Source organism: Papaver somniferum, chromosome 3 (assembly GCF_003573695.1).
Source record: "Papaver somniferum cultivar HN1 chromosome 3, ASM357369v1, whole genome shotgun sequence".
Taxonomy (NCBI): Eukaryota; Viridiplantae; Streptophyta; class Magnoliopsida; order Ranunculales; family Papaveraceae; genus Papaver; species Papaver somniferum.
Window position 1 is genome coordinate 163,534,174 of NC_039360.1, and position 17,066 is coordinate 163,551,239.

The 17,066-nt window shown below is 37.9% G+C and overlaps 1 protein-coding gene and 1 long non-coding RNA gene across 2 annotated transcripts; one reads left to right on the forward strand and one right to left on the reverse strand.

Moving 5' to 3' along the window:
- Positions 1–10,388: 10,388 nt before the first annotated feature.
- LOC113360278 (trichohyalin-like) lies at positions 10,389–11,222 on the reverse strand. The gene has a single exon (XM_026603802.1). It carries the CDS (start codon positions 11,220–11,222, stop codon positions 10,389–10,391), a length of 834 nt encoding a protein of 277 aa, XP_026459587.1.
- A 2,539-nt stretch (positions 11,223–13,761) lies between these two features.
- LOC113357922 lies at positions 13,762–16,235 on the forward strand. Its single transcript, XR_003363995.1, has 2 exons — positions 13,762–15,428; positions 15,573–16,235. It is a non-coding gene; the product is annotated as an uncharacterized LOC113357922 (long non-coding RNA).
- Positions 16,236–17,066: the final 831 nt, after the last annotated feature.

Genomic DNA, 17,066 nt, shown 5'->3' on the forward strand with positions numbered 1-17,066 from the left:
CCTTGGGGCTGCCTCTAAAATATAGAGCAATCCCTTTCCCATAAATTTTACAAAAGTAGTGAATTTGTTTATATAATGGAATAATACAACTTAAAAAGATGAACTCTCCAATGTGGGACTAAAAGCTTATATAGTCTCTTAAAATAACTAAAAAGTGGAAACTCCACAGTGTGGGACTAATAAGTTTTTCATTCACAAAAGAAAACAATAAATTATAATTTTTATTAAAACTTTAAAAATCGTATTTTATTAATCGTTTTCCAACAAAAGCTAGATTGCTTGATGATTCTTCCGTGGAGATAGATGCCAAGGTGTTCAATTTCTGCTGGCGCAACATCTCAATCTTATGTTTGCATTTGATAAGGCAACAGATTCAGTAGAGTCTGAGTTAATATAGAAAAATTGATACCACGTTGATAATTGCTTGTTCCTCCTATAAATTGTCTTAAACAGCAGATAACTTGTATAGCTTTGATTAAAAATATTATAAGTAGTGTTGGAAATTTGGGTTAAAACTAGAGGATGAAAACAAACAAAAGGATACCCTGACTTGACTTCAAGGATCTTCTAATTCTTTTAGACAATAATTTGACCTTTTCCATGTAATTGGGAGTACAACAGGTCACTCGAATTATGCCTTCAAAATTCAATGAAGTCCTGCCATCGTAATCGAATTCAAGGATTGTACTTCCCTAATCTGACCAAAAACACAATGTTTAACATTTTAATGATGTTATTTGAGAAGAAGAAAACAATAATCTTTGGTGTGTTTTCAAGAGAAATAATCACTGCTACTTATAAGGGATTTCATTTTTTTTTTTTGGAGATGTCTACTCATCACCCAACGACACCTTCAAGGGGCATCAATGGTTTTTTATTGGTAGAGACAGTCTATTCAAATTTTAACAGAATTTGAAAATTAAAACATTCAAATTTCTAACAAGTAGTAGATGCTTCTTTAACAATTCCCCTATAAATTAACAATTTTGATAATGAAAATAACTGCCACTTATTGGCTTGCTTACTAGTTGTACAATTTAAATCTTTTTTCTTTCAGACCGTAGTCATTCCCCGTAAGCGGTTGAAACAAGAAAATGAGAGGAAACACCGTCGCCAGGGAGTAGTGATTTTTTTGTTTTTCTTGCTAACTCCAAAAGTTTATTAAAGCAAAAAAAGGAATTACAAAAATTACAAAGGGGCTCAAAGACCCCCCACAAACCAAAGGCACAATGTAAAATAACATCAGAACAGGCTCCAAAAGTCTCGTAATTAATACACTAAAGAAAAAACATCACTTAAAAGAAAGGAAAAAGAAGAAACTATCCACGTTTAGAGCCCACTCCTCTCAATCTTCCTCTGTGATTACTAATTTTAACGGTTTATTCTTGGAAAAAGGGGTAGTCATTGTCTGAATCCTCGTAACCGCCATAAAATTCACTCTTTTGAGAAAAGGGTAGTCATAATGTCTGAATCCTCGTAACCGCCATAAAATTCACCCTTTTGAGCTTAATTGGAGACCACCCTTTTGAGCTTAGTTGGAGAATAAACTTGAGGGGTTGAGCTTTGAGGCCCAAGTTGCTAATATCCGGAGAAGCTTCGTCCAGAATATTACCTCCAAATCAGTCTTACTGGGGTAGTCATAATGTCTGAATCCTCGTAACCGCCATAAAATTCGCCCTTTTGAGAAAAGGGTAGTCATAATGTCTGAATCCTCATAACCGCCATAAAATTCACCCTTTTGAGCTTAATTGGAGACCACCCTTTTGAGCTTAATTGGAGACCACCCTTTTGAGCTTAATTGGAGAGTAAACTTGAGGGGTCGAGCTTTGAGGCCCAAGTTGCTAATATTCGGAGAAGCTTCGTCCAGAATATTATCTCCAAATCAGTCTTACTGTCCAACATCATGGCAAGGGGAGCAATATCTCGTTGTGATTTCATAGCACTGTCCAACATCATGGCAAGCGGAGCAATATCTCGTTGTGATTTCATAACATCCAATCTTGCACGGAAGGCTAGTTTCTTGTCAGCATCAGTTTTTGTTAAAGTCTGCGGGCAACCAACTCAAAACCAATTGACAGTGAATGGGGCGGCCCTTCCATATTATATTTTAATTTTGTTATGCGGAAACCAGTGATGTGGGTGGGACTATTCTCCTTTCACAGTTTTACCTATGCATCCTCATACCCAACACCACCTGCCGTTTTATGATTTTCATTATTAATGGGCTTGTGTAGAAGCCCACTACCTTCCTTGTCCACCAAAGAAGTATCCAATTCCTCGCCGCCAATGTTACCTTCCGTAGCCAAGCTGGAACCGAGTTTCCCATGATCTATGGCTTTGCCTGTATCAGCTTCAGTCATAACAACAGTTTTAGAATCAAGATTCTCGGACTCCTTATTAGAATAGGACTTCACTACTTCCCCACTGCCTAAACCTGATTCGGAGATATCCTTGTTTAGACTTTCACTCTCAAGTTTCTTAGATTTACCAGACTTCTTTTTGGCCTCCCAGCGTCACATTAACCCCAGTCCTTGAATTTTTAAACCTCCTTCGCTTGTCCGACGATTTCCTGATTAGAAACATCCTCTTACTCACTATCCTAACTGTCCAGGGAGTGAGCAATTTGCTTTTCCTGTTTCATATGATAATGATGCAAAAGTCCGATATACAACTACAACTCCACAAACATACGGAAAACAAATTTTTGAATTTCATTTTTAGAAAAAACATACGAAAAATAAATTTTTAGTAATTTATAGTAAGTGAAAAAGTGATTTCAGCAACAGTAAGCAAAATAAAGGTTATCCGTGTAGTAGTAGAAAATCCTACTACTACACCCCTTAAACAATCTATATATCAAACTAAGAAAACATTATGAAGAACATCAAGGAATAGTTTTATTAAGTATAGAAATCAATACAAAGATGATGGATAGAACCCTAATTTGGGAAACAAATAACTTTCTCTCTCCTAAAGTTTTATCTCCACTCTCCAAAAGATCTCTCTTCACCACAAGGGTGGCTGGTCCTATATATATAGGGATTTTACATAGTGGAGGACAGCTTATAAAGCCCCTATTTTCGGATCTAACATGCGAGTTGCTCGCTCCCGTACACTGTGTCTTCTCGCACATACTCTTGTACTTCGCACAACTCTCACACTTTACTCGTGACTTTGTGACGTCATTGATTCCGTCATTTAAGATATGCTACGTGCGAACTCTGCTCGCTGCTTTGCAATTCAGTTGTCTCGCACGATTATTCATGTGTGCGATATTTAACCCCTACATTTTGCCTCATCTCTTGTCGATCTTTATCTTGGAAAGAGCGATGAGAGAAATTCTTTCTTAGCTATTTTCGCTCCTTTACATGATGACTTTCTCACCCCTTTAACTGTCCATATTCTTTAACTGACAGTATTCCGAGATCTCGGCCTCATTTACTCCACGTGTCGCTTTCCTCGTCTCAGTTTTGGACACGTTATGACTGATATTTGTAACCGTATCTTCACATCCTTTTACCCATTAATGCTTTCATAAAAGCGAATTTTCATCGGGGGGACAAAATCCTTTATATACCTCCTTTTCACTTTCTTTCTCCCTTTTTTACTTTATCCTTCTTCTTCCTTCGACCTCTGCAACTTTCTTTTCTCTGCAACTTTCTTTTCCTCCATTATGCTTCAACTTCCCATTTATTTCACTTTTTTGATCGTCTTTATCAACTTCAATATTTACAATCCCCTTCTGTTAGTGCAATCAATGGGGCATAAAGCGGGGTGGAGAATGGTAGAACAACTCACCAGATTTCGGGTTGAACTTGGATATAGGGGTTACACACTATCCGCTCCTCCCTGTCAGGACCTACTATGACGCTTAACCCTAAATTCTTCAAGCTTAATCAATGGAACGATCAGAAGATCATAATCTCAGTAGGGCAACTTCTTGCTGGCCTTCCTATCGCTCTTGTGGATATGCGAATTCCCCTTTTCTATAAAATCTTATCGCATGAAAATTTTAAACGTGCGATTTTTCAATTGAGTGGGGACGCTATAAGAATCATGGTGGAGTTTGCACGTCGTGCGGCTAGATTAGAGTACCTTTATCCTAAAGAGTATAGGAATGCAGCGTCCGAAGATTTAGAAATTAATCCCGCTGATTATACTGTTGACAGTTTCTTTGCTAATCATGAAGTCCGAGTCATCTCGCTGGGCCGTTCGCCTGAAGAGAAAAGATGGCCTCGCGGAGAACCAGAGGATCATGCGAGATGTTGATTTTAATGACAAGACCAATCGTACTACACGAAACTCCAATGATAATCGCTGGGATGTGTATCCTGTAATTCTTGTAGGTCCTTACATCACTGGTTATGGTGATAACAAATCAATAAATTATCTTCCTGAGGGTTTTCCAGTTTGTTCTCCCTGGATATTTAACTGGATCGAGGAGATCAAAGTGGTACGCCATTCTGAATTTCGCTCATTTTCCAATCTTTCTTCCCTCTTTTTCTTAACAACATTCTTTTCCTTTTCGTAGATAGCCAAACTAAAGAAGGACTATAAGGCCAAGAAGAGACCAAGCACTCTGAAAGCGCTACATTCGATCACTGATGAAGTAAGAAATACTTCTATTTGCACTTTAACAATATTGTTTCCTGTATTTCTTATCTTTATCTGTGTGCGAAGGTGGACGGGCAGGATTCTGATGGCTCTGGTGATAAAGATTCTTCTGAGCATGAAGAGGAAATTGTTTTTCGTGCGAAAAAAAAGGGCAAGGTTGTTTCCTCTAAATATTATTCAAAGAATGTCAGTAAGAAGAACATCCGTTCGAAGAAAATGAAGATTTCTTCTACAACCTCTTCTCATAATCCTTCTGCTCCACAACTTCAGGGAGATGAGCTACCGTTCCCTGATGCATCTTCCTCGGTTTCTCCAATGTCCCAGCTATCTCTCATCTTCCAAGATCCCTTCACAGCTGCTGGTGATGAGAATTTAATTCGCACATGCCAAATGATCTCAACCATATGCGATGCTCCTACCTTGAGTGATGAATCCCTGCGAGGATCTGTCTCAGCTATTTCTCCTGCATTCTTGTTTTCCCTGGTGTCTATGGTATGTTGCATCCTTCTTCTTGTATTGTATGGTGAGTACGAGATTGACATTCCTCCCTTGTATTTTAGTTTAATTCTTTTGTTATCTCATCTTTACAGGCGGCGCGAACTTCTCATGCAGTCGCCTCCGACTCACAGAGGAAGATTCAATCTTTGGAAACTGAGTGCGCGAAGCTTAGAGGAAAAATTTCGGATAAGACCGAGGATTCCGAGACCCTTCATCAGAGAAATAATCAGTTAATAGGTGTGTTTCTTTCCATTTCCTTGTTTCGCATCGTCTTCACTTTATCTTTATATTTCTTCTATTACTTATACTTGCAGAGCTTTATAATTTGACTGAAGAGGCGTCTTGACTCCGTGATGATAATGATGCCATTTTAGAGCTTCTTAACACCTCAGTGGATAATTTTCCCATGCGTGGTCTTGAGGATCTTAGCTGGAAAGAATTAAGGAAAAAATATGAATCTCCCATTTGTGACCATAGGCCAATGCTAGTTTGCTGTAGGAATCTTCAACGCCGCACTCATGAGTATAAGGAGACAATGAAAACCTTAGAGGCCAAAAAGAATGCTCTTATCTCTGAGAAAGAACAGGTGACTGTTAATGGTGGGAAAGCTTTGAAAAATCTTCATGATACTATAGTCGAAGTTCAAATTGAAAGAGATCGTGCTATTAGTGAGAAGAATGCTCTTCTCGCTCGCGAGAATGAAATTCGCTCTCTCCTTCTGATTGAGAGTGATGTTGAATTCGCATGGGCTTCTAGAGTCCTTGATAATGCTAGACTGGAGTTGGCTACGAACGTTAGTTTAAATTCTGACGATGATTCCCTAGTTGAAACAATCATTTATGAAAAAGAAGGTTTCCCATTTTTTTTTCCCTTACTGCCGCTTTATCTTTCCCCTTGGCTATATGTTGTGCGTGACTTTAACATCTGTTACTTTTCTCTTCGCAGCTTCAGAAAAGGAATTTCTTGAAAAGGAGAAGGACTATCAGCGAAATATTCAAAGTCTACAGGCGAAGTCTCAGGCTGAAATTCAAAGGTTGGAAACGAGGTTTGATGCTCGTAATATCAAGTATAGTCGTCTCAAGAAAAAGCTCAAGGCCACTGTTTCCAATCTTACTAAGGATGTTATTCGTATACGTGATTCAACCCTTAAAGAAGAATTGGGCGAGCTTTGCTCTCAGCATCAAATTCCCTTTCCTTCACATTACGAGTTCGCAGACCCCCCTGCAAATGAGGAACTTTCCGAGATTTATGATAGTGATTTTGTGGACGAAGATTCTGATGAGGATGGTGATGACTCTGAAATAGATGAAATCACTAAGGAGGATCGTGACTCTGAAGTTGATAGAGATACCGTTGGGAAGAGTTAGTCGCTCAATTTTTTCTTCTTTTACGCTCTTTATATGACATTTTCTTCCTTGTATACGATCAATACCTTGAAGTCAATATTTTGAATACACTTCCTCTTTTAATAGGTTCCGCCTCTTCTTCTGGTTGTTGATCAAAGAATGAATGTTTTCTTTCTAACAACTTATGTCAGTTTCAGGATTAGGTATGATAACCTATGTGCGTAAGTTCATCATTCATATGAATATGTTAATATGAGTGTATTTGTCTTCTATGTGTGCGAAAGTAACAATACATGCCGTGACCCTGTCATATGTACAACTATAATAATACATGGGTAGATATCTATCATAGGTTCGAATAGTTATTCATGTTATAATCTTGTCATATGTGCGAATGTAATAATACATGTGTAGGGATCTATCATGCGTGCGAATAATTATTCATGTTATAATCCTATCATATGTGTGAATGTAATAATACATGTGTATGGATCTACCATTCGTGTGAATATACAATTGTTATCATGTTTGACGCAAAGCAATCAGGCTAGTTCGAATATCACATTCCTATTAAGTTTACAATCCCCTTCTTTCCTTTGATATTCGCATCAAGGTGATTGCTTCCTTTAAATCCTTATTTCTTCAAGTTACCTTTGTGATTACCTGTGCGTGGTTGTATTTCATGTTTTGATCGCCCCTTTTCCTCTAGTTTTATGTCTACAAAAATGATGTTAGTATGGTCTATTGTGCTTTTTCATGAGGTCTTATTGAGCCTCCCTTAGTAGTGGTCTTAATCAGCTTCCCATGTTAACATGACTTATTTTTTCCTCAGGGTATTCATTTGGGTCATGCGACGAAATCGCAGTAGGTCTTTACGCTTTCGCGTATTGACCCATTGATCTCGCCTTATCATCTTTCGTATTATTTCCTCTGCAGGATATAATTATGCGCCAATATGACAGGTCTATCCTATTTTTTGAGTTATAGTCCCATAGTATTAACGTCTTTTGACACAATTCAACTCCCTAGTGGAGGGTGCCGTCCTTATCTTCCCCCTGGTTGCCTCTTCAAGGAGACGTACCCCTACCGGGTTGGGGTGGGCTCCTCCCATCCAGTGATGCAACAACCAGTTGTTTTCGCAGATTCTTTCGAGTCTGCTCCCTAAGTGGGGTTTCTTGAGGACCGAGTGTATCATAGCCAGGACTTTCCAAGAGCGGAGAGGTACGCTCCAGACGCCCCCGACACCCTTGGCTCAACCGTGTACCGCGGAGCCCTAATCGAGTTTCTACACTCCATAATAGAGAGCTTACTACCTTAGCCTTTTGACCAAGGAATCTCTACCGGATAGGCTTTTATTTATCCCCCACCTTCCATGACACAGATCCCAGGGTTGGTATTGCTTTCGCCTGAGCCATGTATTATTAGGCTTTCCCCAATTATGACGTGCGTTAGAGATTATTTATTTTTCCTCTTGCACAAGTGCGAACTAGGGTGCGAACTAGGGTTCTCCATATTTCTTCCATCCCTTTCAATTAGTTGGTACATCCCATCACCAACATATTTCTTCACCACATACGGTCCAGCCCATATATTTTTTCCTTTCTTCTTTCTTCCTTGTTTTCGATAAGGTGGCATTTCTCTTATGACTAACTCTCCTGGTTGAAAGTCTCCCCTTTTAGATTGCTTCGCATACTTAAGCCCTTCTGTTCCTTCAACTTCCTTCTGAGTTAGGTCACTATTACTCCCTTCTTCATTCGAGGATTTTGCACTCTTATCATCTTCCCATTCTTTTGTTATGAAATGAACCATCAGTCTTTCGCTCCTCTTGCTTTCTTTTGCTTCTTGTTTCCAGACGTTCCTTCTCTTAATCGCACGCTCTTCACTTTTCTCCACATTGATTTCATTACATGTGTTTGCTTCATTAGTGTCTCCTTTTATGATTCCAATACCTTGGGGAAATGTGAACTTAATGCACTGATGGTATGTTGAAGCCACACGCAGGATGCTATGTAACCATGGTATCCCAATTAATGCATTGTATGGAGATTCAACATCTAGAACACAAAATGTTACTTCGGTAGAGATTGTCTTAAGTGGTATTTGCATGGTGATTTCTCGTTTCGGCTTGTTTGTCGTTCCATTGAAGCCGTATATTTTGTATGTTGACGGGATCGGATCTTCATCTTTTCCTCCCATTGTCTTATAGGTGTGGTAAAAGAGAATATCCACGGAGCTTCCTGAATCAATTAATATCCTATTTATCTCCCATGCGAGATCTTCTTCCCCTTCTTCCTTGTTAGGTTTTTCTTTCGGGATTATCTCTAACTTAACAACTAATGGACTCTCGTGAAGTGCACCTTCTCCAGCTACTTCGTCTGCGGTAAATAATATGGGTTGTTTCTGCCATTCCTTGAGCTTTGGTATCTTTGCTAAATTAAGAATCTCTTTTCCTCCAGCATCCATCGCATATACCCGGCTCGACACATTGTCATGGAAGTCATCTATTCTTTTGTATGAGTGTATTATTGAATTGCATTGTAAATTTTTGGCACTCGCTCCCACTTCAATGAGAAATTTATTTTTGCCTTTGTCTTCTCCTGATGATGACCCTCCTCTACTGGTTGCGTTGGCGGCGGTGGAGGTAGTGGTGTATCTAGGAAGTGGTTAAGTTTTCCTTGTCCGATCATCCTCAATATTATTCTTTGAATATTCTTGCAGTTATTTGTTGTGTGACCGTGAAAACGATGATAAGCACAAAACTCTTTGCTTCTCCTTCCCGATGGTGGCTCTTTCCCTAGATTAGGTGGTGGTGTTATCTCTTCCATTAATATAACAACTCCCCAAACTTTCTTCAGCGTCGTGTTAAGAGGTGGCATCCTGACCTCTATTCCTCTGTAATTCGTACCCTGATTGTAATATCTCCTATTTCCTCCATATCCGTCTTCATGATTATCATATCTTGCCACTTTGTTGTTTCCTCCATGGTTGTTGTACTTCCTCTCTCTGTACTCTTGTTCGTACATTTATTGGTCTCGGCTACTCATAGCGACCTCTCTTGATTGATCCTTTGTGATTGATTTCTCTTTGCTTCCCTGCGAAGTATCTGCAACTGCATTCGCCATTCTTGGTAGTAGACTATCATTTCCTATTCTTTCAGTCGTTACTGCTATCGGGTAAGACTCCATATCTCTCTGCTTTTCTTCAAGTGCGATATACTCTTCTTGGTATTCGCGTAGCTCGGCCATTGTTATTTTATCTTTCATTCTAAAGATCTGCGTAAACAACAAGTCCGTTGGTAATAGTGCATTGATTTATGATAAGATGAGATTTCTTTCATCCACTCGCCCCGCCATTTTACTACTCATCGTCCTCCATCTGTTGGCCATATCTCGCAGCCTTTCGTTCGTTCTCTTTCACAGACTGAATGCTTTTTCAATTCCTGGTCTTAGCATACTACTGCTGATGTATTTCCCCAAGAACAGACTCTGCAAGTGATCGAATGATTTTATTGTTCCTACTGGTAACCCATCAAACCACTTCAAGGCTTCACCTGCGAGACTGGCTAGAAAAAAACTTGCATAAGACTGCTTCATTGTCTTCATATTGTAACAAAGCCAAGATGTATGTCTTTATATGTTGGATCACACAGGTAGATCCGTCAAAGATGCTAGGAAACATGGGTAGTGCACACTTTCTTGGTATTGTTACTGATTGTATTCTCCGTGCGAAGGGTGTCCTTGGTGCTTCTTTTATCACATCCTCTAGTTGTCTTCTTCCTCCATCTTTCCATTTAGTTATTAATTCTCTTAATTCCTCTATTTCTCTTCGGATTTCAGCATTTGGGAATACGTCTTCTTCTTGTTGTTCTCTTGGCCTTTTCAACCGATATTCCCTCATCCTGTTTTCATGTCTGCTTTGTCGTATTGCTTCTTATAGCTGTCGTCGTTCCTCATCATTTCTTCTTTCTCTTCGCTTTTCCCTTTCATTTTTTGCATGTTCTCGTGCTGCTCTGTCTCTCTCATCTTGCTGTCGCAGCATCTCTCTTCCATAAAGTATCATCCTTGCTTGTTCTGCGCCATTCTCTCGCTGCTCGTCATCGTGTGCGCGATTGTTCTCCTCATTCCGCTTCATTCTTCCTTCTCTACGACGCATTCGCCTTAGTTCATCCTCTACCACTTGAATATACCTATTTTCTCTGCGATCCCCTTCATGTTCCTTCTGCGAATTTTCATTTTCCTGAAATGTATTATCCAAAAATTGTCCTTGTGTATTATCTCCGTGCTCGGATTTACTCCTTCTAGTGGTACTCCTGCTTGTCCTTGATCTTGAGCTTGCACGTGTTGCTCTGGATCTTGATTGAGATCTTTGTTCTTGTAATCTCTGATTTTCTTCTCTCAACTCATTATTTTGTCGTGTCAAATTCGCACGTAGTTTTGCTTCTCTTCTTCTTTCCTCTGCCAGTCGCTTCCTTAATTCTGCAATGGTTATGTTGTCTTCGATCTCTCTTTCAGATCCTTCAGCATGTGGCCTTTCATCATTTTCCTCAGCGGTATCTGTATCTGTAGTGTGTACACTTACTGCATGGTAATTTCTTTGGTCGTTCTCCCTTTGTTCTTGTTGTATCTCGGACCTGATCGGCTGAGATCTGTTGTTTCTCTCGCCCATTCTTGATGTCTCTGCTATTCCACCTCTTCTTCTACCCGCAATTCTTCGACTCCGCCTAACCGGTGGTGTGTTTCCTGCTGCAGATGTTTGCCTTTCCATTTCGTGTTCTTAAAACAATACTTATACAGTCTTATGAAAACTACAACTAAAACGTAAGTGAACTAAAATTTCTTTTCATAATAAAAACCGTGTTATGGTAGCAATCAAAATCTTTCACAAAAACAAGAACAAATTAAACTTCGAAACAAGAACGATGATAAACTTCACGTTAAAAGAAAAATTATTCTCAAACAAGAGCAATAAGAAACTTTACTTTGTAAAATTTTTTGAAAAAGAAACTCATCTTAATATTTTCACAAACAGATCCACTCCCAATCCCGAGCTGTATTCTAGCGCCAAAATGTAGTAGTAAAAATCCTACTACTACACCCCTTAAACAATCTATATATCAAACTAAGAAAACATTATGAAGAACATCAAGGAATAGTTTTATTAAGTATAGAAATCAATACAAAGATGATAGATAGAACCCTAACTTTGGAAACAAATAACTTTCTCTCTCCTAAAGTTCTATCTCCACTCTCCAAAAGATCTCTATTCACCACAAGGGTGGTTGGTCCTATATATAGGGATTTTACATAGTGGAGGACAGGTAATAAAGCCCCTATTTCGGATCTAACATGCGAGTTGCTCGCTCCCGTACACCGTGTCTTCTCGCAGATACTCTTGGACTTCGTACAGCTCTCACACTTTACTCGTGACTTTGTGACGTCATTGATTCCGTCATTTAAGATATGCTACGTGCGAACTCTGCTCGCTCCTTTGCAATTCACTTGTCTCGCACGATTATTCATGTGTGCGATATTTAACCCCTACAATCCGCATGATAAAAAGTAACAGGAGATGGCATGGAGTGACAGAAGAATCGTTTATGAACATATTATTATCATATTAGAAAATAAACATGCTTCAAATATTTTTTAAAAAAATAATCTTATTTTCAGTTCTTTTTAGAACTCAACTGACTTGTTCAAATCTACTTGTTATCATACCCAACATAAAATTATTTTATACTAGGATCATAGATTTTTTTGAAATTAGTCACGTACATATTTGAATGCCAAGTCAGATTTATGCACCGCGTCAAACCTGGAGTAGTCCCATATTAAATTAACAAAGAATAAAATAAAACAAACAATATGATATCTGAGTAGGAAAGAAAACAAACAATATGATATCTGACTAGGAAAGACTCCAGATTCATGATTGTAATAAAAAAGATGTGTGCTAAGAGCAAAAACTAAAGTCAAGTTCGGTGTAATAGGGGTGTAAATATAACTCTTTTTCATTTTTACTACATACAGTATAAGAGCATCTCCAACGTTAGGGTGAAGGTAATCGTAGGTGGAGGTTATAATAATATCTTTTTTTTGTGGGTCATTCTTGTGTGGCTAAAAAAAGATTAAAGTTATACTTTCTACATAAAATTTCATCTCCAATGCCAAGGTATTATTAACCAAGAACTTAGAGACAAATTTAATTTTGGAATAAAACATTAATGATGTGTCAAAAGACCTTGGGTCATGGAGAAGGTAAAGATATGACTTTCTTCTTTACCTTTTTCAATGAGATGGAAGTCATGTCATGTTTATATCTTTACCTTTGACCGTGACATTGGAGATAAGTTTTTTTTGTTATGAAAGTATTAAATCCTAAGTGTCATGTCCTTTTAAGAGATTCACCCCTAGCATTGGAGATGCTCTAATGAGCATAGTGCACAGATACAATAAACACTAACCCTTGCCCTTCTTCCCTGTTCCCGAAATATGGCGAACTCACAATCTCAACAACATCATCTTCATCGTTCTTCTTTATACTCTCGCCAAAAAAACTTCTAATCTTCTTGATTAACAGTCCCTTAAAATCCAGAAATTCTCAAGTTTGTCAGTTCAATTTGGGCTTAAAATCGGTTCAGAAATGCATCTGTTGTTCCTGTAATTAAAGCACAAATCATCCCAGGTTTGGTTTAGATCCCTAGATTTTAAGCTTTTGGGTCTTCATTATTTATAAAATAAATTGTGGGTTTGTCTTGATTTTGCTGATTAGTATGGTAGGTTACATGCCAGATTCCAAATTTTACAAAATTGAAGCGATTTTGAGGTGAAGTGATTTTATTTTATTTTCATGATTTTTGGATTTTTTGGATAGAGATTAGTGTTATTTATATGGTTTTGTTTTTGATTCGATTCAAGGCCTTGGAGAGTTCCACAGGTTCCATTGATAAGACGAATTCCCCTTGATGTTTTAATATATGTAAGTAGAAATTTCATGACACTACAGGCAGCCCAATGTTACCTGTGTTTACACAATTACCCCTGCAATTTGATGAATATGTTGTATGCATGATGACGAGATTTTGTGCTAGTATGTATGTTGAAAGCACATACCACCTGCTTCTAGTAAATACCAAAAATAAGTTAGTATAAATACCTATTTTTAACACTTATTAAATCCAATTACCCTTGCTGCATTTTTCGGTGCTGATATCTAGTCTAACTATCAAGACCGACAACTTGTCCGTCTTAATAGTTTGGCTTGATAAGCACCGAACAATGCTGCAGGGGTAACGAAATTTAATAAGGGATATTCTGGAAGAATAGGTACTTATATTTTTGGAATTTAAAAGGTTTTGTTTTGGGATTTTAGGGTGTATAGAACTTAGAGCAAGCACTATGGTGTGGAAATCTTTTATTTCCAAGGTGGTAAAGCAACTACTATGGTTGTTATTCACCATGGAAGGAACATTTCAGGCGACATTGTAGCTGTAGGGAACAGTTCCATCAAGCGAAAGACTGTTCTGATGGGAATTTATGTTGAAATTCAGTTACTTTTAATGAGATTGTGGATGGATGTAGGATAATTGCTTATCCAGACATTCATCATCAATTATCTTAAAAAGGGGTCTTATAAGTAAATGGATTAAAGCGACTTTCTCGTCCGTCATTGTCTGCATGGAAATGTTCCCTGCGACATTCTAGGATATGTGGAGGATTTGTTGAAAAGAGTTTATTCAAGGTGAAAAGGAACCAGAGTGGTTACTTTTCCATAGAAAACATCTTGGGAGGGAAGATGTCCATGGCATAGTGCTTGCTCTTAGAAATGATAGTATGTTGAGTCATTTGATCAAGTTGTTTCTGTTGCATGAAAACTAGAATATTGCAGCCTAGTTCATCAGTCAAATTTTTGACAGTGACTAACAAATTTATACACTTTCAATACCATGATAATGCATCCAGAAAGGACTGTCCAGATGGGGAAAGATGTTTAGATTTAGCTGCTTTTAGTGGTGTTGTGACTTGACAAGTAAATGTCTGCATGTAGGATAACTGTTTATCCAAACATTTAATGTGCAGATTTTTCCATGGAATTATCACAGTGCTTGGACACAGGAAGACACTTATGACTGATGTGTCAGGGAAAAATCTGTATTGCAGGTAGAATTCCACGGAATTCTTTCCGACATATAGCTAGGCAGTAGATTTTTTCCATATGCCAGGTAGTATGGTTTAACCTAGGAAACATCCGGACAGCCGGGATAGCAAAATTAGAGAGTTTTAATATTGTCACAACACGTACCATCAGTTCTCTCAAAAAGATGTTTTCAAAGAAAACGGAGAGAAATGTTAGAGTTTTCTCTAACAAGAAAATGGAGCTTCAAGGGGTAATTGACAAAGCTAAATTCTGTTTCTTCCCTTGGGCGTTGTGTTTTTATGAGTTTCAGCAGGTGTCTTTTGATTCAGTCATAAACAACTGGAATGTGGTGTACTTTCATCCTCCCTAGGCTCTTAGGCTTTTTTTTATCTTTTCTTTCTTTCTTTCTTTCTTTCTTTCTTTTGTGTTGCTGTTTCTCTCTTCTTTCTCTTCCGTATGTTTTCCCCGTGGGTTGTACAAGTCTTTTGTGCCCCCTTTTTTGATCAATGGAATTCTTTACTTTGGGGATCAAAAATAAAAAGTAAAGAAAACGTAGAAACTATCCCATGGGGACAGAAAATCCAACGTTTTAGGCATCCTCAAAACATTACTGGAAAAATAGTGTGTCCAAGATGAAAAACAGCCATAGTGGTTTCTTTTCCATAGAAGATCTCATGCCGTCATGTTTGCTATTAGAAGTGATAGAATGTATATCATTCAGTCATCTGATCAAAATTGTTTTTCTTGCAAGGAAACTTATAATTTGCAGAGTAGTTTGTTACTGCTACAACTTTAGCAAAAGTTAAATTGGCCACTGTACTCAGCAAAGAACAGGTAATTATCGTTCCCAAATCAAAACAGACTTGGTTAAAAAGAACCAAAGTCATTCAGTGAAGAACTCTAGACGAGATTTCTTTTCGTACTTTGTAGTTTATGAGTCCATCACTAAAAGTAGTTTCTCTCTCTGATAACTTCTAGGTTGAGGAAGTAATAGCCAAGATAATCGTGAAAGCAAGAACTGGGGAGATTGCTGACGGCTAGATCTTTGGTAAGACTTTATGTTCTTTTCCTATGAATTAATTTTCCTTACGTGGGCATTTCTATAACGACTGATGATTTTTTTTAACTGTACTATGCAATATTATGCTTCTATTATGTGAATGTGATTTCTTAGCAAAAAGATGTATGTGTATATAAAGAACCTTTGAAGAATCACCTAATAATCATTTTAGTTTAGAGCTACTAAAGTAAGAAGGGCAACAGCAAGAATAATGAATGAGAGGTGGCATACCTAGCACAATACATCCTTGTATAACCTGTCAATCTCCAGCGAATACATAAAACGTGAAGAAGTTAAAACAGGAGAAACACGTGCAAACTACATGTTTTTGTGGATAATCTCTACCACTGCATCTCCTCCTTATATTTTGTACGATAGTTACTACGCCAGTGAACAAAGCTCAGCAGAACCAAAGATCCAACTAGGCAATTCTAATTTCACAATAAACTTTGTATGGTTTAAAGCTTGATTGCACTAAAGCTTTACCGAGTTGCGAAATTCATATTAACATGACTTTATTGTGTGTGCACTCCTGTTTTAGATACAATAAGAATTCATATGCCTACGCTTTTTTATCCTTATTTATCAGTTAACTGGCCATCTCCATTTCAATCTAAGGCTTAACACTTCACTTACTTTCTGCCTTTAACATTGGTGCATTCACACTTATGAACTGAATCAATATTTCACCATCATTTCTTATTTGGGCTATGGCATCGAAATGGGTGTTGCTTGTTTTGAATCGGACATGCTTTAGAAGGGCAGTATGTGGCGAATCAAACATTTCGGACACCCTTTGATTTCGCAGTCCAGACAGAGGACAAAATGTTTGATGAAATTGAATACTTCCTGAACAGTTTTGCATCAAATATTTAGAAGGGCAGAGTGTAGCTTCTAATTATTTTTTTTAACGAGATATAACCAGCTGATACTCCGTGACAGGGTTCAGCTTACACCATATTTATGATCGCTTGTTCCTTCTCAAGGTTCTTAAACAGCGCGTGATTAATTTGTATAGATTTGACTGAGAATATCATCAACAGATCTATGTTATCTTTTTACAATCTACCGTAAGTGGAATTCAAATTCTTGATTTCATATATGATAATGATGCACAGAAACTGGGACCAGGTAGTGAGCAAACGTAAACGTCTGATAAATGATAATGAAGCAGAAGACCGATAAACACTACCAACAACCAAAACTCCACAAACGTAAGAATAATAAATTCTTTGATCTAACACAATTTTCAGATGCCCTCTAAATTTGTTAAATCAAACAACTCCCAGAGTGGGCAGGGGTGCATATATTAATGTTATGCCCTCTAAGTTTTGGTCGGGTCCTAAAAACAAGGGTGGGTGCATGATCCTTCCTAAATAAAACTCCCTAAAACCTATAATTCTATAAATACA